Here is a 19,491-nt window from a genome sequence, read left to right on the forward strand (position 1 = left end):
GCCCCTGAGCTAATTCCTGGAGGGGGAAGAGATGCCCGAGACGCCCAGCACTCAAGCCCGGCCGGCCAGCGTGGAGTGAACCCCTGGGGGGCAGCCAGAACCCCGCCCCGGACGGAGCCCCCTCCCTCTTCAGCTGATCCTGCTCCGTAAGTCCCGTGGGGAGGGGGGACCCTGGGGTGGGGGGGGTGAGCCAGGGTGTGTGCGTCACTGTCTCCCCCTGCCACGACACATTGGGGTGCTCCTTTAAGAGAGGCCCAGAGGAGGAGGGTCAGCTGGGGGGAAGGGAGGGGGTGGCTGGAAAGGTGGGGGAGGGGGGATGAAGGGGTGAATTGGACAATGTGGGGGGGAACCAGGGGATGGAAGGGGGCCATAGGGAGTGTGTGTGTGTGGGGGGGAAGTAAAGATGGGATGAGGGTCTGGGGGTGTCTGGTAGAGGGGCAGTGGGGGAGGGGAAGTGGCTATGGGGGAACGAGGGTGTTGGGGGTGTTGGGTGGGGGAAGGGAGATGTGGCTGAGAGGGAGTGGGGGAGGGGTCGATGTCTGTGGGGGGAGGAGGAGGGGTTGGGGATATTTGGGGGAGGGGTTGGTGTGGGGGGAGCAGGTGTGGGGGTGGTTGTGTTGTGGGGTAGAAGCGGGAGGGGTGGATGTGGGGTGAGAGGTGGGGGAAGGGAGGGGAGGAGTCAACAGGGTGGGGCAGGTCTCTGTGGGGGGAGGGGGAGGCTGTGGGGCAGGCGCAGGAGGGGAGGTGGCTGTGAGGGCATGGGGGTGGGGCAGGTTTCTATGGGGGGTGGATGAGGGGGCTGTGGGGCAGGCGCAGGAGGGGAGGTGGCTGTGAGGGGGTGGACGTGGGGCAGGTCTCTGTCGGGGGAGGGGGAGGCTGTGGGGCAGGCGGAGGAGGGGAGGTGGCTGTGAGGGGGTGGGCGTGGGGCAGGTCTCTGTCGGGGGAGGGGGAGGCTGTGGGGCAGGCAGAGGAGGGGAGGTGGTTGTGAGGGGGTGGGCGTGGGGCAGGTCTCTGTCGGGGAGGGGGAGGCTGTGGGGCAGGCGGAGGAGGGGGGGTGGGCGTGGGGCAGGTCTCTGTCGGGGAGGGGGAGGCTGTGGGGCAGGCGGAGGAGGGGAGGTGGCTGTGAGGGGGTGGGCGTGGGGCAGGTCTCTGTCGGGGAGGGGGAGGCTGTGGGGCAGGCGGAGGAGGGGAGGTGGCTGTGAGGGGGTGGGCGTGGGGCAGGTCTCTGTCGGGGAGGGGGAAGCTGTGGGGCAGGCGGAGGAGGGGAGGTGGCTGTGAGGGGGTGGGCGTGGGGCAGGTCTCTGTCGGGGAGGGGGAGGCTGTGGGGCAGGCGGAGGAGGGGAGGTGGCTGTGAGGGGGTGGGCGTGGGGCAGGTCTCTGTCGGGGAGGGGGAGGCTGTGGGGCAGGCGGAGGAGGGGAGGTGGCTGTGAGGGCGTGGGGGTGGGGCAGGTCTCTGTCGGGGAGGGGGAGGCTGTGGGGCAGGCGGAGGAGGGGAGGTGGCTGTGAGGGGGTGGGCGTGGGGCAGGTTGCTCCGGGGGGGGGGGGGATGAGGAGGCTGTGGGGCAAAGGACTCTGGGAGCAGCTGCGCAGGGTTTTGAGCGATACCCCATAACGTTATCTCTGGATTGTGGGGTGCGGGGGCTGGGGGGGGACACACAGGGCTGCTCCGGGGCCCCGCTGATGGGACCCCTCTGGGCCGTGGGGGGGGGAGGGGGCCGCTGCTAGTGCAAGTCGCACTTGTGGCCGTGAAATCGGCTTACACGCCGCACAGATTAAGAGAGCTTTGGATTCCCCCCCCCCCATGAGATCGGCCAGGTCCCTGGGTGACACCCAGAGCCGGGGGGGGGGGCGGCCAGGCCGCAGGGAATTCTGGGAGCTGCCCCCCGAGTGTGTCCGCACAGGGCTACACACACTCACGCCAAGCCCACCCCTGCAGCCGGCAAAGCCGGACCCACGCTCACGCACGGCAGGCGTGCCCAGAGACACGCGAGTGTGCAGAGACAGGCAGGTGCACGTGCGCGGGCCCACAGACCTGTGCACCCATGGGGAAAGACCCAGGGGGCTGGTGGGTTAGAGCCGGGGGGCTGGGAGCCAGGACGCCTGGGTTCTCTCCCCGGCTCCGGGAGGGGAGTGGGGGCTGGTGGGTTAGAGCCAGGGGGCTGGGAGCCAGGACGCCTGGGTTCTCTCCCCGGCTCTGGGACGGGAGTGGGGGCTGGTGGGTTAGAGCCAGGGGGCTGGGAGCTAGGACGCCTGGGTTCTCTCCCCGGCTCCGGGAGGGGAGTGGGGGCTGGTGGGTTAGAGCCGGGGGGCTGGGAGCTAGGACGCCTGGGTTCTCTCCCCGGCTCCAGGAGGGGAGTGGGGGCTGGTGGTCAGAGCAAGGGGGCTGGGAGCCAGGATGCCTGGGTTCTCTCCCCGGCTCTGGGAGGGGAGTGGGGGCTGGTGGGTTAGAGCCGGGGGGCTGGGAGCTAGGACGCCTGGGTTCTCTCCCCGGCTCCAGGAGGGGAGTGGGGGCTGGTGGTCAGAGCAAGGGGGCTGGGAGCCAGGATGCCTGGGTTCTCTCCCCGGCTCCGGGAGGGGAGTGGGGGCTGGTGGGTTAGAGCAGGGGGGCTGGGAGCCTGGACACACACCCTCTCCCATGCAAATGACTCACACGGACAAGCCGATGGAATGACCAGTCGTGCGAACCCGGGCGCGTGTGAGCACACGCACAGCCCCAGAAAACACGCGCGTGCCCCACGCTCACCCACACAAACATAGGCAATGTATTGATCTAGCAATAAGTGCATTGCCAGGCCAGGTTCACACGTACGCTTTCCCGAAACACAGACACGCGTGCAAACACAAGCACAAACACAAGCGTGCCCCCAGCCACTTTTGCCTGCACCATCTGGAAGACACAAAGCACACCCACGTGCTCAGTCGTGAACTCACAGTCATGAACTGCTGACCGGCTTTCCCATGCCACCCCCCACATTCCCCACCTAATTCCTTCACCGGGCTGAGGGGGAGAGTGAAAACACCATGGCCGTAGTGCAAAGGGGGATGGGGGGGGCGTGAATCTCTGCCCTAGTGCAAGGGTATAGAGTCCCTAGTGCAAAAGGAGCCCCCGTGCACAGCTGGGATTGCTGTCCCCACGGGAGTGGGGCTTGTGGGGGGAAGAGGTCTGGCTGACCATGCCAGACCCACTTGGGCCCAAATGAGTGGAGATCCCTTGGCCCTGGCGGAGAAGGGGGGGGGGGCACTCTCCGGATATGGGAGTAGAGATGGAGCAGGCCGTCCAGATGTGGGGCAGGGTTGGAGGAGGGGTGTCCAGAGGTGCGGGGCAGCGGGGCCCCGCGGAGGCCACCTCGCCAGATGTCGGGGGGGGGATGGGGGACGGGACCTGCGGCCATCTGCAGGGCGGGGCTGCCCAGATGTGTCAGCAGCGGGAGTGGCTCCGGGTCCAGATGTGCCCGTCTCGGGAGGCTTGCCCAGGTCTCTCAGGGACCTGCTGAGTCCAGGCCTCCAGATGTGCCCAGAGGTGGGGCTTTGCCCCCCCACCTCCTGCCCCCGCCTCACGCTCCCGGCTTCCTCGCCCACTTCTCCCCGCGCTCCCCTTCCCCACCCAGGTGACCCGCCCTCGCCATGGACATCGGGGGCCTGGAGACGGTGGTGGCCAACTCGGCCTACGTCTCGGCCCGGGGCAGCGTGGACGCCAGCGCCCCTTCCACCGTGCGGGACAAGAAGATGCGGGCCAAGCTCAAGCTGCCCCACATCTCCCAGTGCGAGCACCTGAGGACCCAGCTGGACCTGGACTTCCAGAGCCTCTGCCTCCGGCAGCCCATCGGCAAGCGGCTCTTCCAGCAGTTCCTGGAGGAGCAGGAGGCCTTCGCGGCGGCCGGCGGGCTGTGGAGGAGCATGGAGGAGTACGCCGCGGCCGAGGAGGGCGAGAGGCCCCAGAAGGCCCAGAAGACCGTCAACCGGTTCTTCGACTCGGCCTCCAAGAGCTTCTGCCCCTTCCTGGAGGAGAAGGCCATCATGCGGGTCAAGGAGGACGCCAGGCACGGGCGGGCGGACCTCTTCAAGGAGGCCGAGGGGCAGCTCCTCACGCACCTGGAGGAGCAGGCCCTGGCCAGGTACGCGGGCAGCTTGTTCTTCTCCCGCTTCCTGCAGTTCAAGTGGCTGGAGGGGCAGAGCGTGACCGAGGAGTGGTTCCTGGACTTCCGGGTGCTGGGCAAAGGCGGCTTCGGTGAGGTCTGTGCCTGCCAGATGAGGGCCACCGGCAAGATGTACGCCAACAAGAAGCTCAACAAGAAGCGGCTCAAGAAGCGCAACGGATACGAGGCGAGAGCGGGGCGGGGGGCTGGGAGCCAGGACGCCTGGGTTCTCTCCCCGGCTCTGGGAGGGGAGTGGGGGCTGGTGGGTTAGAGCAGGGGGGCTGGGAGCCAGGACTCCTGGGTTCTCTCCCCGGCTCTGGGAGGGGAGTGGGGGCTGGTGGGTTAGAGCAGGGGGCTGGGAGCCAGGACTCCTGGGTTCTCTCCCCGGCTCTGGGAGAAGAGTGGGGGCTGGTGGGTTAGAGCAGGGGGGCTGGGAGCCAGGACTCCTGGGTTCTCTCCCCGGCTCCGGGAGAAGAGTGGGGGCTGGTGGGTTAGAGCAGGGGGGACTGGGAGCCAGGACTCCTGGGTTCTCTCCCCGGCTCCGGGAGAAGAGTGGGGGCTGGTGGGTTAGAGCAGGGGGGCTGGGAGCCAGGACTCCTGGGTTCTCTCCCCGGCTCCGGGAGGGGTTGTGGGGGCTGGTGGGTTAGAGCAGGGGGGCTGGGAGCCAGGACTGTCTCTCCCTGTGTGTTTGTGCGTCACCCGGCCCCATGCCGCTTTCAGAGCCTGAGGATTTCAGTGGTTTGATGAGTGTGTGTGTGAGTGAGCGAGAGATCCCCGCTTAGCCGACCAGTGGAAGCCCTGGAATTAGACTCATCCCCCCCCCTCGCCCCCCCCACTCACACAGAGCCTAACCTTCGCCCCCGTTCCCCGGGATAACCTCCCCCCTGCCCCCCCGCCCCGAGTTATTTCGGTCCACGCAAATTAGCGCCGCTGGTCAGGGCGCGACTGTCCCGGCGTCCCCGGGCGAGGCTCTGGGACGGCTCCCCACGAAGCCGGGCAGGACTCGGGGGGAGTCTCCTCTCGGGGGGGCAGCCTGTCTGCAGGACACCCAGCTCCCCCGGCTCCACCTTCCTGGCTCTGACCCCGGAGCCTCCAGCCCCCCTGCCCCTCCGGGCGCTTCCCCCAGCCAGTCCGCCCAGGCGGGGTCCTGGGGGGGGCAGAGGGTCCTGCCCCCCAACTCCGCAGTCAGACGGGACTCTCAGGCAGCCAGTAACACAGAAGGTTTATTAGACGACAGGGACATGGTCCAACACAGAGCTTGTAGGTGCAGAGAACGGGACCCCTCAGCCGGGTCCATTTTGGGGGGCAGTGAGCCAGACAACCCCGTCTGCCCTTCACTCCATGTCCCAGCCAGCCCCAAACTGAAACTCCCCCCAGCCCCTCCTCCTCTGGGCTTTGTCCCTTTCCCGGGCCAGGAGGTCACCGGATCCCTTTGTTCTCCAACCCTTTAGCTCTCACCTTGCAGGGGGGAAGGGCCCAGGCCAACAGTGGCCAGGAAACAGGGTGTCGGCCCTTCTCTGTGTCCAGACCCCTGCCCACCCCTGCCCTCTAGGGCTCTGCAAGGATCATACACCCCCATCCCACCCCCTAGAGACTTAAGAACTGCCTAGGGGAAACTGAGGCACCTCCACACTGTTCAGAGGAAACATTAAGAACAGTCCCGCTTCGTTACAGCGATTCCCTGGAAGGAGGCTCGGGGGAGACGGGGCTCATGGGCCGGGGGTCAGGCAGGGTCACCATCAGCGCCGGCATGGGGGGGAATCAGGCCTCCCCCGTCCATCCCCCTCCAGCCGTCCCCAGCCATGCCCCCCACAGCCCTCCGTCCCTCCATCCTCCCGGACCCCTGCATCCCTCCTTCCATCCCTACACACCCCTCCCTCCAGCCCTCCCTCCATCCATCCACCCCTCCACCCCACACACCCCTCCCTCCCTCCCCACACACTCCCTCCATCCACCCCTCCCTCCATCCATCCCCCCAAACCCTTCCATCCACCCTCCACACCTCTCCATCCCTCCCTCCATCCTTCCCTCCACCCCCCACACCTCTCCATCCCTCCCCTCCATCCCCTACACTCCTCCATCGCTCCCTCCGTCCCTACACACCCCTCCATCCACCCCCCACTTCCTCCATCCACCCCTCCATCCATCCGCCCCACACATGCCTCCATCCCTCCCTCCATCCCCACACACTCCCTCCACCCTTCAATCCCTCCCTTCATCCCCCCACACCCCTCCATCCCCACATTCCCTCCCTCCATCCTTCCATCCATCCCCCCACACCCCTCCATCTCTCCCTCCATCCCTACACACCCCTCCATCCACCCCCCACACTCCCTCCATCCACCCCTCCATCCCTCCAACCCACACACCCCTCCCTCCCTCCCCACACACTCCCTCCATCCACCCCTCCCTCCATCCATCCCCCCAAACCCTTCCATCCACCCCCCACACCCCTCCATCCCTCCCTCCATCCTTCCCTCCATCCCCCACACTCCTCCATCGCTCCCTCCATCCCTACACACCCCTCCATCCACCCCCACACTCCTCCATCGCTCCCTCCGTCCCTACACACCCCTCCATCCACCCCCCACTTCCTCCATCCACCCCTCCATCCATCTGCCCCACACATGCCTCCATCCCTCCCTCCATCCCCACACACTCCCTCCACCCTTCAATCCCTCCCTTCATCCCCCCACACCCCTCCATCCCCACATTCCCTCCCTCCATCCTTCCATCCATCCCCCCACACCCCTCCATCTCTCCCTCCATCCCTACACACCCCTCCATCCACCCCCCACACTCCCTCCATCCACCCCTCCATCCCTCCAACCCACACACCCCTCCCTCCCTCCCCACACACTCCCTCCATCCACCCCCCACACTCCCTCCATCCACCCCTCCATCCCTCCAACCCACACACCCCTCCATCCCTCCCTCCATCCCCCCATTCCCTCCCTCCATCCCTCCCTCCATCTCTACACACCCCTCCATCCCTCCATCCATTCCCCCACACACCCCTCCATCCCTCCCTCCATCCCCACATTCCCTCCCTCCATCTCTACACACTCCCTCCATCCCTCCATCCACCCCCCACACTCCCTCCATCCACCCCTCCATCCCTCCACCCCACACACCCCTCCATCCCTCCCTCCATCCCCCCATTCCCTCCCTCCATCCCTCCCTCCATCTCTACACACCCCTCCATCCCTCCATCCATTCCCCCACACACCCCTCCATCCCTCCCTCCATCCCCACATTCCCTCCCTCCATCCCTACACACCCCTCCATCCACCCCCCACACTCCCTCCATCCACCCCTCCATCCCTCCACCCCACACACCCCTCCATCCCTCCCTCCATCCCCACATTCCCTCCCTCCATCTCTACACACTCCCTCCATCCCTCCATCCATTCCCCCACACTTCCTCCATCTCCCCATCCCCCCACACTCCCTCCATCCACCCCTCCATCCCTCCCTTCATTCCCCCACACCCCTCCATCCACCCCCCCATCCCTCCCCATACACACACCCCTCCCTCTCCTCACACACCCTTGCCCCCCTCCCTCCGTACCCTGCCCATACCCCTCTACGGGGCTTTGCGAGGGACCAGCCCCTCTCGCCCCGGGTGTGTCCTGTGCCCTGCGCTGCTGGTGTCCGGGGGCGACTCCCTGCTCCGCAGGGGTGAGCTGACCCGCCCCGCCCCGCTCCGCTCCCCGCCAGGGGGCCATTGTGGAGAAGCGGATCCTGGCCAAGGTGCACAGCCGGTTCATCGTCACGCTGGCCTACGCCTTCCAGACCAAGCTGGACCTGTGTCTGGTCATGACCCTCATGAACGGCGGAGACCTCAGGTGAGGGGGCGGGGCGTGGGGGGCGGCCCCTCTGTGCCCCCAGCCTGAGTGGGGGCTGTAACATAGAAAATTCCCTCCTGGGTTCCCCCCCCACACCTCTCCATCCATTGGTCTATCCTCACACACACCCATCATGTCCCCCTTCTTCTCGATGAGCCCTAGCAGGACTACATCTCCCATGATGCACTGCTACTCCCCAGCCCAGGCTGGGAGGCATCATGGGAGACGTAGTCCAACAGTGGCGCCTCGGCCATAGAAGAGGAGGGGATAAGAGGCCTCTAAACTACCGCTCCCATGAGCCACCGTCTTCAGAATATTTGTTGTTGTTTTCGGGGGGGGACTTTCGGTCCTTCGGACAAAAAACAGCTGCAGAAGCCCCATGCCCCCCGTCTCCCACCCCGTGCCCGGGTACCACCCCCCCATTACAGCCCCTGGCCCCAGGCCCCGCATCTCTGGGCCCCCTGGGGGGTGCGGACTCTGACTCTCGGGGCGCAGGGTCCCCTGCCCGGGTTACACGCCCCCCCAATCCCTGGGATCCGCGCCCCTGTGTTGTTGCCCCCTCCGCCACCCCTGCACACCACATTTCCTCTGTCACCCCCCCCGGACCCCCCCAACTCCCCCAGGTACCACATCTACAACGTGGACGAGAAGAACCCGGGGTTCCCGGAGCCCCGGGCGGTTTTCTACACGGCCCAGATCATCTGCGGCCTGGAGCATCTGCACCAAAACCGCATCATCTACCGGGACCTCAAGCCGGAGAACGTGCTACTGGATGACGCGGGTGAGGGGCGCGGCCGGGGGGCCAGGGGGGAAGCCTGCCGGGAGGGGCTACAGGCCCGGGGGCAGTGGCGGGGAGCGGGGGGGGGGCGCTGGGTGGCGGGGGGTCAGTGAGGGGAAAGGCGGAGGTGAAGGGCTGGGACCAGGCCCACCGAGGGGGTCCGTGTGGGGGAGGGTCTCTTGGGGCAGGGGGGGCGGGGGCCTGTCCAAGCCCGGCTCACGCTGGTCCCCCTCTCCCCAGGGCACGTCCGGCTGTCGGACCTGGGACTGGCGGTAGAGCTGCTGGAGGGAAAGGACAAGACCAAGGGGTACGCGGGGACCCCAGGTGAGCATGGGGGGGGCGGGGCTCCCCAAAGGGGGGGCACCCCTCATGGGTCCCTCGGCCCCCATCACCTTGGGGGGCTCCCTCTGGTCCCCCTCTCCGGGGTCCCCCATCCCAGATCCCCCCTCGCCCCCCAGCCCCCTCTCCTCCCTTCCCATCCCCCACCCTTCCAGCCCTGCCCCCCCACCTCTCACCGCCTCCAGCCCAGCCCCCATCCTAGCCCCCTCTCCTCCCATCCCCCACCCCTCCAGCCCTGCCCCCAGCCTCCAGCCCCCTCGCTGGGGTCCCCCACACCAGATCCCCCCTCGCCTCCCAGCCCCCTCTCCTCCCTTCCCATCCTCCCATCTCCAGCCCACCCCCATCCTCCCCATCCCATCCCCCACTCCTCCAGCCAGCCCCCATCCTCCCCGTCCCAGCCTCTATCCCATCCCCCCACCCCTGCCCGCCATATCCAGACCCCCCCCAGACCCCTCGCTGGGGTCCCCCATCCCAGATCCCCCCTTGCCTTCCAGCCCCCAGCCCCCCAACCCAGCCCCCTCTCCTCCCTTCCCATCCCCCATCCCTCCAGTCCTGTCCCACCCCCCAGCCCCCTCACTGGGGTCCCCCATCCCAGAACCCCCCTCGCCTCCCGGCCCCCAGCCCCCCAACCCAGCCCCCTCTCCTCCCATCCCCCACCCCTTCAGCCCTGTCCTGCCCTCCAGGCCCACTCCAGCCCCCTCGCTGGGGTCCCCCTTCCCTGATCCCCCCTCGCCTCCCAGCCCCCCAACCATGCCCCCTCTCCTCCCTTCCCATCCCCCACCCCTCCAGCCCTGCCCCCCATCTCCAACCCCCCCCCGGCCCTCTCGCTGGGGTTCCCCATCCTAGATCCCCCCTCGGCCCCCAGCCCCCCCCACAACCCAGCCCCCTCTCCTCCCTTCCCATCCCCCACCCCTCCAGCCCTGTCCCCCATCTCCAGCCCCCCTCCAGCCCCCTCACTGGGGTCCGCCATCCCAGTTCCCCCCCTCGCCTCCGGGCCCCCATCCCCCCAACCCAGCCCCCTCTCCTCCTTTCCCATCCCCCACCCCTCCATGCCGGGCCCCTCACCCCCTGCTCTGTCCCCCCCAGGGTTCATGGCCCCGGAGCTGCTGAGGAACGAGGAATACGACTGGAGCGTGGATTACTTCACCCTGGGGGTGACGCTCTACGAGATGATCGATGCCAAGGGCCCCTTTCGCTGCCGGGGGGAGAAGGTAAATGGGGACACCCCCCCTGCCCCCGCCATGGGGACCCCAGGCCCCTCCCTGAGCCATGGCCAAGGGGGGGGTAACGAGGCTGGTGCTGGCTGGACCCAACTGCGAGTGCCAACCCAGGACAAATTGCTTCAAACAGGGCAGTTACAGTCCCAGGCCGGGGTCTCTGGGCACCCCAAGGCAAAGCAAAGCCGCCGAACAGGGAGGACTTTGTTTCCCCCCCCCCCCCCCCCCCCAGGCTAACCACAAGGCACACGAGCAATTCCCTTCAGCCCCCCCCGGTTTCCCCGTATCCCCACCAGGGCCACTGGGTCTGGGGACGACTGGTTCTGAAAAGCAAGACCCCGGTAAAAGAACAAAAGGTTCCCTCGATCCCAAAGGACCAAGCCCCGGACCCAGGGCAAGAGACAGATCAGATCTTACCCCCAAATCAGGCTGTGGCCAAGCCTTTCGACGCTAAAAAACTAGCCTCCCCCCGCGGACACACCAGAGCGGAGGGAAAGGTAGCCACCCTGCGGCAAAACACAGCGGCGGGACCGGACTTCGAAGGGCCACTGCTCGGCCTCAGTCCGTTTGCAAATCGGACCCCGTCAGCTCAGGATTCAACGAAGACTGTGGGCCGGCTGGCCAGCTCCGAAAGCCGTTTCTCCTCCCTCGGTCTTCACACCTCGGCCGCCTCCCTGGTCGAACGCAGCTCGTTAGCCCTCGCCCGAGTCCCGCTCGCCTGCTGAGACCTGCCGCTGGGAATGTCCACTTCGTGCATCTGAGGAAGTGGGTGTTCGCCCGCGGAGGCTCATGCGCCAGGAGGCCGGTGAGTCTGTTCGCCGGCACGGGGCCCTTTGCCGCGGCCACAGATCCCGGCGGCCGCGGCGTTGGGTCCCCATCGAAGCGCCGCCCGCGGCTGCCCCCTCTGATGCTTCGACTCCGAGAAGATCCGGGTCGGAGGGGACCTCAGGAGGCGTCTAGTCCAACCCCCTGCTGAAAGCAGGACCAACCCCAACTAAATCGTCCCAGCCAGGGGTCAAGCTGGGCCTTGAAAACCTCGAAGGAAGGTGTCACGGAGTCCCCGGGCGATGCTCTGGACCTGCTCCCGACGAAGCCAGGCAGGACTCTGGGGCAGTCTCCTCTCTGGGAGCAGCCTGTCTGCAGGACACACAGCTCCCCCGGCTCCACCTTCCTGGGTCTGACCTCAGAGCATTCAGCATCCTCTGCCCCTCCGTGCGCTTCCCACAGTGAGTCCGCCCAGGCAGGGTCCTGGGGGGGGCAGAGGGTCCTGCCCCCCAACTCCGCAGTCAGACGTGACTCTCAGCCAGCCAGTAACACAGAAGGTTTATTAGACGACAGGAACATGGTCTGACACAGAGCTTGTAGGTGCAGAGAACAGGACCCCTCAGCTGGTCCATTTTGGGGGGCCGTGAGCCAGACAATCCCATCTGCCCTTCACTCCATGTCCCCAGCCAGCCCCAAACTGAAACTCCCTCCAGCCCCCCCTCCTCTGGGCTTTGTCCCTTTCCCGGGCCAGGAGGGCACCTGATTCCTTTGTTCTCCAACACTTTAGCTCTCACCTCACAGGGGGGAAGGGCCCAGGCCATCAGTTGCCAGGAAACAGGGTGTCGGCCATTCTCTGTGTCCAGACCCCTGCACACCCCTGCCATCTAGGGCTCTGCAATGATCATACCCCCTTATCCCACCCCCTAGATACTTAAGAACTGCAGAGGGGAAACTGAGGCACCCCCACACTATTCAGAGGAAACATTAAGCACAGTCCCGCTTCGTCACAGAAGGAGATTCCACCACCTCCCTGGGGAACCCAGTCCAGTGCTTCACCCCCCCTTCTAGTGAAACAGTGTTTCCTAATATCCAACCTAGACCTCCCCCACTGCAACGTGAGACCATTGCTCCTTGTTCTGTCGTCTGCCACCGCTGAGACCAGCCGAGCTCCATCCTCTTTGGAACCCCCTTCAGGTAGCTGAAAGCAGCTATCAAATCCCCCCTCGTTCTTCTCATCCGCAGACTAAACAATCCCAGCTCCCTCAGCCTCTCCTCATAAGTCATGTGTTCCAGTCCCCTCATCATTTTTGTTGCCCTCCGCTGGACTCTCTCCAATTTATCCACATCCTTCTTGTAGTGTGGGGCCCAAAACTGGACACAGTACTCCAGATGAGGCCTCACCAATGTCGAATAGAGGGGAACGATCACGTCCCTCGATCTGCTCGCTATGCCCCTACTTATACATCCCAAAATGCCATTGGCCTTCTTGGCAACAAGGGCACACTGCTGACTCATATCCAGCTTCTCGTCCACTGTCACCCCTAGGTCCTTTTCCGCAGAACTGCTGCCGAGCCATTCGGTCCCTAGTCTGTAGCGGTGCCTGGGATTCTTCCATCCTAAGTGCAGGACTCTGCACTTGTCCTTATTGAAGCTCATCAGATTTCTTTTGGCCCAATCCTCCAATTTGTCTAGGTCCCTCTGTATCCTATCCCTGCCCTCCGGCGTATCTGCCTCTCTTCCAAAGGTTTATTCGCAAAAGGAAAAGAGAGAGATGAGAGCTAGAGCTGGTTACATGGAATCAGTTCCATAGAGCAATGGCCAAGTTCTTGGTTCCGGCTCGTAGCAGGGAGGGAAGAAGCTGCAGGTTCAAATCCCGGCTCTGGAGACCATCCCCAGCTGGGATGGGGCTTTCAGGCCTCGGTTCAGAGCTCCGGTTTCTAGCCAAGTCCCTCCAGAGGCAGGAGGATTGAAGACAGGATGGAGGAGCTGCAGCCGTTTTTTATACGCTCTTGCCGTGTGGTCTGTCTTTCTTCGTCCCAAGGACAAGCTGCCCAGCCCGCGGCCTGGAAAACCCTCAGCGTTCGGTCCGCAGGCAGGTCCCTGCGCGCCTTGCCGGGTCGCCAGGCGTGTCTGCCCTCTCCCAGCGGGTCAGTCGTGTCGCTCACGGCCCTTCGTGGGCCATCCGGCCGGCTGGGCAGGGCCGGCCCCAGCTTGTCGGGGGCGTCCCCCAGAAGCGGAGCACAGGGCGGAAGCGCGGACAGCCCAGCGCCGGGGCTCACGACTCCGACAAAAATGACACCCACGTCCGGAGAGCTTGCTCCCAGCCAGCCAGCCCTGGCCTCGTCCGAGACGCCTCCCATGGCCCCCGTTATACACGATTTGGTCCCGCTACGGGACCTTGGTTGCAACAGTGATCTATCCGGTCCCAGCGTATGTCACCGGGGGCCCCCAAATCATCCCTCTGGACAAGGCCCACGGGGTATCCCTGACCCATCCCTCTCAGCCCCCCCCCAACCCAGCACCAAGGGGTCCCCCAGCCCATGGGGGTGGGGAAGGGAGGATTGGGGGCTAGAAGGGGAGTGGGGCCAGGAGAAAAGGGAGGCTGCATTGGGGGGCTCAGATAGGGGGGCTGGAAGAGGGAGGGGTGCTGGGAGGAGTGGGGGACTCTGATTGGAGGTGGTGGAGGGGGCAGGAGAGGAGGGGTTGGAAGGAGGAGGGGGCTGGGAGTAGGGGGGCTCTGATCAGGGGGGCTGGATGGGGGAGGAGAGGGGGATTGGAAGGGGGAGGGGGCTGGGAGTAGGGGGGCTCTGATCAGGGGGGCTGGATGGGGGAGGAGAGGGGTATGGGAAGGGGGAGGGGGCTGGGAGTAGGGGGGCTCTGATGGGGGGCTGAAGGGGGAGGAGAGGGGGGTTGGAAGGGGGAGGGGGCTCTGGTCTGGGGGCTGGGGGTCGGAGAGGAGGAGGCTGGGAGGAGAGGGGGGCTCTGATTGGGGGGCTGGGGGGTCGGAGAGGGGGGTCGGAAGGGGGTCTGGGATCCTCAGGCCTCCCCCCATACAAGAGGGGTGACACCAGCCAGGCCGGCGTAGCGCGGGGGGCTCGGGAAGGGGGGGCCCCACCCACCCAGCGGCCCCCCCCCCACGCAGGTGGAGAACAAGGAGGTGACCCGGCGGGTCCTGCACGACCCGGTGAAGTACTCGGAGAAGTTCAGCCCCGACTGCCGGGCCGCCTGCGAGGGGCTCATGGCCAAGGACCCCGCCGGCCGTCTGGGCTTCCGGGACCACCAGTGCGACCAGCTCAAGGCCCAGCCCCTCTTCCAGAAGGTCAACTGGGGCCGGCTGGAGGCAGGTAACATGCCCCCCCCTCGCCCCAGGGTGAGCCCCCCAGGCTGAGGGGGTCCCACCGACCCCCAGGATGAGGGGTCCCCCCCAGCTCCTCCGTCGCCGAGACGAGGGGTCCCCCTCGAGCTGCCCCATCCTCCAGGGCCGAGAGGTCCCCCCCCCCTTACCCGTCCCCCGAGCCCCCCACCGAACACTGGGACGGGGAGTCCCCCCAACCCATCCCCAGCGCTGAGGGGGTCCCCCAGGCCCCACCGATCCCACTGTGTCCCCCACCCCCAAGACGAGGGATCCACAGAGCCCCCCCCCCAAGCCCATCCCCTCCCGAGCTACCCCACACCCCGGGATTACAGTTGCGTGTGTATAGTGGGTTGTGGGGGGGGGCTTGTGTGCGGTTGTCAGGGTTGTGGTTGTGTGTTGCGGGGTGTGCGAGCGGCTGGGCGCACCGGAGCTGCGGGCCTTGTGGCGGGGATTGGGGGTGGTGCAGGTCAGGAGTTGCGGGGGCAGGGGGGCTGGCGGGTCGCGGCTGCAGGGAGGTTGTGCGTGTGACGGTTGCTGTGAGGACTGGGGGGGGTCGCGGCTGCAGTGGGGTGGTGGTTGCGGGGGGGAGCTGGGCGGGGGTTGCAGTGGGGTGGTGGTTGCGGGGGTTGCCGTGGAGTTGTGTGAACGGGGGTTGCGGGGGGGGTTGTGGTCGCGGGGGTTGTGGTGCGGTTGTGTGGGCGGGGGTTGCGGAGGGGGTTGTGTGGGCGGGGTTTGGGGGGTTGTGGGGGTGGGGTTGTGGTATGGTTGTGTGGGCAGGGGTTGGGGGGGTTGTGCGGGCGGGGCTTGCCGTGGGGTGGTGGTTGCGGGGGTCGCGGGGGGGTTGTGCAGGCGGGGGTTGCTGTGGGGTGGTGGTTGGGGGTGGGGTGGGCGGGGGTTGCCGTGGGGTGGTGGTTGCGGGGGTCGCGGGGGGGTTGTGCGGGCGGGGATTGCCGTGGGGTGGTGGTTGGGGGGGTCGCAGGGGGGTTGTGCGGGCGGGGGTTGGGGGGGTTGTGCGGGCGGGGGGTTGCCGTGGGGTGGTGGTCGGGGGGGGTGTGCGGGCGGGGGTTGCCGTGGGGAGCTGGGCGGGGTTGCCGTGGGGTGGTGGTTGCGGGGGTCGCGGGGGGGTTGTGCGGGCGGGGGTTGCGGTGGGGTGGTGGTTGGGGCGGTCGCGGGGGGGGTTGTGCGGGCGGGGGTTGCCGTGGGGTGGTGGTTGCGGGGGTCACGGGGGGTGTGCGGGTGGGGGTTGCCGTGGGGTGGTGGTTGGGGGGGGGTGTGCGGGCGGGGGTTGCCGTGGGGAGCTGGGCGGGGTTGCCGTGGGGTGGTGGTTGCGGGTGTCGCGGGGGGGGGGGTGTGGGCGGGGGTTGCCGCGGGGGTGTCCCCGGGGCCGGCTGCTGCGCGGCCGGTCGCGCCCTGCGTCGGGGCTGTCGCCCCCCCCCGGCCCGGTGTCCATGTGCCCCCCCCGCCCCCCCAGGTCTGGCGGAGCCGCCCTTCGTGCCCGACCCCCGGACGGTCTACGCCAAGGACATCGGCGAGGTGGGCGCCTTCTCCACGGTGAGGGGGGTGGCGCTGGACGAGCAGGACCGGGCCTTCTACGAGGACTTCTCCTCCGGCAACATCCCCATCCCCTGGCAGGAGGAGATGGTGGAGACCGGCGTCTTCGGGGAGCTGAACGTGTGGGGGGCCAAGGGCACCGTCCCCAGGGACCTGGACCCCAGCGTGCCCGCCGACAGCGTCAGCAGCAAATCGGGGACGTGCCTCCTGCTGTGAAGGGGGGCCGGGGTGGGAACACGCCTCCCCCCTCCTTGTGTCAACTCCCCCCTCCCCCAGAGACTCGGCTTGCCCCCCCCCCTCCGCTCCCCGCCTTCTGGGGACTTGGTGACCCCTACAGGCACGGTCTCACAGCGGCGTGAGATGAGGAGAGAACCCAGGAGTCCTGGCTCCCAGCTCCCACATCACCTGCTCTAATCACTAGTCTCCACTCCCCTCCCAGATCCAGGGAGAGAACCCAGGAGTCCTGGCTCCCAGCTCCCACATCGCCTGCTCTAATCACTAGTCTCCACTCCCCTCCCAGATCCAGGGAGAGAACCCAGGAGTCCTGGCTCCCAGCTCTCCCCCCTCCCCCGCTCTAATCATTAGCCTCCACTCCCCTCCCAGATCCAGAGAGAGAACCCAGGAGTCCTGGCTCCCAACCCCCCTTCCCCTAACAGAGCTGGGTGAGGGAGTGGGGTCGGGGGGATTAGAGCACGGGGGTTGCGGGGAGCTGGGAGCCAGGACTCCTGGGTCCTATCCCTGGCTCTGGGGTTTAGAGCAGCGGCAGGTGGGAATCCGGACTCCTGGGTTCCATTCCTGGGGTGGGGAGTTTGAGCGTGGGACTTCGGGGCAAAATGATCATCATTGCTAATAACCAGCGTAACATTTCAATAGCACTTTACCCCCATTGAGTAACTCCCCTTCCCATCCCCCACCGTCAGGATCCTTCCCAGTTTCATACACAGGCGGGAGGGGCAGCAAGGAGACCCCCGTGGCGGGGCGGGGCTATGGTCCATCCGGGAGGGGATTGGAACCCAGGCGTCCTGGCCTGTCACCTCTAGGCCAGCACGTCCTGTCTCTGGACCGGAGGGGTGGGGGTGGTGTAGATTCAAAGTCCCTTCCGTCATTACCTAGAGCCGGGCACCGGGGTCCGGCCCGTGACCCAGCTCCGGGGTGATCCGCCATTCGGGCGCTCCGGACCCCGTTGTCGTGAGCCGCTTAGTAGCCAATTTTGTATATAATAATAAATTGGGTTATGGTCACCGCGTAGCTGGCACGGCCTGTGTCTGTTTGCCAGCCCCAAGCATCCCTGGGGGTTGGGGGACACCAGCGTTGTGTGTTGTGGCTGAGCGTAGACACAGGGAACACACCCAGCAGGGTTTCAGTCTCACACAAATGGCCGCCACAGTGGTACAGTCTCCTAAGACACAGGCACACCCCCTACAGTCGCTCACAGACGCACATTCACAGCCGGACAGACAATCTTTTAGTCACATACCCAGCTACAGTCATTCAGAGATACAACCGCAGCCACACAATCTGTCAGTCTTGCTCTCTCTTTCTCTCACACACACACACATACAGAGACACGCACACCAGTTGTAGGTGTCCAGTCACAGTCGCACACAACTCTACAGTCATTTTGTCATAAGCTACACACACTCACACACACCAGTTGTAGGTGTCCAGTCACAGTCGCACACAACTCTACAGTCATTTTGTCATAAGCTACACACACTCACACACACCAGTTGTAGGTGTCCAGTCACAGTCGCACACAACTCTACAGTCATTTTGTCATAAGCTACACACACTCACACACACACCAGTTGTAGGTGTACAGTCACAGTCGCACACAAATCTAGTCGTTTTGTCATAAGCTACACACACACCAGTTGTAGGTGTCCAGTCACAGTCGCACACAACTCTACAGTCATTTTGTCATAAGCTACACACACTCACACACACACCAGTTGTAGGTGTCCAGTCACAGTCGCACACAACTCTACAGTCATTTTGTCATAAGCTACACACACTCACACACACACCAGTTGTAGGTGTCCAGTCACAGTCGCACACAAATCTACAGTCATTTTGTCATAAGCTACACACACTCACACACACCACTTGTAGGTGTCCAGTCACAGTCGCACACAAATCTACAGTCATTTTGTCATAAGCTACACACACACCAGTTGTAGGTGTCCAGTCACAGTCGCACACAACTCTACAGTCATTTTGTCATAAGCTACACACACACCAGTTGTAGGTGTACAGTCACAGTCGCACACAACTCTACAGTCATTTTGTCATAAGCTACACACACTCACACCAGTTGTAGGTGTCCAGTCACAGTCGCACACAACTCTACAGTCATTTTGTCATAAGCTACACACACACACACACACACCAGTTGTAGGTGTACAGTCACAGTTGCACACAAATCTACAGTCATTTTGTCATAAGCTACACACACTCACACACCAGTTTTGTCATAAGTCCTTAACTACACCTCCCTACACATAATTACAGTCACAATTACAGTCACAACCTGCACAGTCACCTCGTGTCTCTCTCACGGTACCGTCTCCCACAGTCACAGTCTCTTTATCACCCTGCCAAACTACAGCCATTCACAGCTACAACCATCAGGCCTCAATCACGCGTACAGCTACAGTCGTTCAGAGATGCACAGTCTCAACCGCGCAGGTGCTTCATCTCATACATAGCTACAGCCCCGCGTCACACCGCCATAATCTCTTAGTGATGCACCCACACACAACTACAGCCGTTCATACCTACACTGTGTCGTGGCTGCACAGGTAACAGATTACGCTGGAGCCCCTGTGGTTGTGTGTGCGATTAAGAGACTATGGCCGAGCGCATGTGTCTATGAATGACTGTCGCTGTATGGGTGACGAAAACGTAATGGATGTAACTGCGAGCGACTGTAGTTTAGGGTGTGTGATTAAAGAGATTATGGGATGCTGTATGAAAGAGACTAGGCAACTGTACTGTTGTGACTGTCATCGTGAAGGGCTGTAGTTAAGAACCCACGACAGAGCAACTGTGTGACTAAGACTGTACAACAATGACCAGTGTGTGTGTGTGTGTGTGTGTGAGTGTGAGTGTATGAGTGTGAGAGAGACAGACTATGAGATTGTATGGCTGTATCTATATCTGTGCATGACTGTCGGTGGGTGTGTGATTACGAGACTGTGTGGCTCTGGATGTGTGTAATTAAGAAACTGCAATTGTCCACAATTACACACCCGCCTACCAGTCAGTCACACTTATTCGGAGCTTTACAATCTCTTAGCTACACACACAAACTACTTCAACCAGCAAAGAAAGGAAGGTAGACAACTTGATGCAGTCCGGAGTTGCTGGGCTCAGTACAGGCGGTCTGGATGAAATACCCCACTCCATGCTAGACAGGAGGCTCAGACTTGAGGTCTAAAGCTCCTTTCTGGCCTGAAAAATCAATCAACTCTATGACGTGTAGTCAACACACAGTCGCTGA

At 64.6% G+C, this 19,491-nt stretch overlaps 1 protein-coding gene across 1 annotated transcript; it reads left to right on the plus strand.

Annotated features, from left to right (window-relative positions):
• Positions 1 to 17,230, plus strand: GRK1 (G protein-coupled receptor kinase 1). Its single transcript, XM_078850854.1, has 8 exons — positions 1 to 146; positions 3,609 to 4,323; positions 7,857 to 7,984; positions 8,608 to 8,765; positions 9,003 to 9,086; positions 10,188 to 10,312; positions 14,226 to 14,427; positions 15,910 to 17,230. The coding sequence occupies exons 2-8, from the start codon at positions 3,625 to 3,627 to the stop codon at positions 16,203 to 16,205; spliced, it is 1,692 nt and encodes a 563-aa protein (XP_078706980.1). The 5' UTR covers positions 1 to 146; positions 3,609 to 3,624; the 3' UTR covers positions 16,206 to 17,230.
• The last annotated feature ends 2,261 nt before the right edge of the window (positions 17,231 to 19,491 follow it).

The sequence above is a fragment of the Lepidochelys kempii genome, chromosome 28 (genome assembly GCF_965140285.1).
Source record: "Lepidochelys kempii isolate rLepKem1 chromosome 28, rLepKem1.hap1, whole genome shotgun sequence".
NCBI classification, from domain to species: Eukaryota; Metazoa; Chordata; order Testudines; family Cheloniidae; genus Lepidochelys; species Lepidochelys kempii.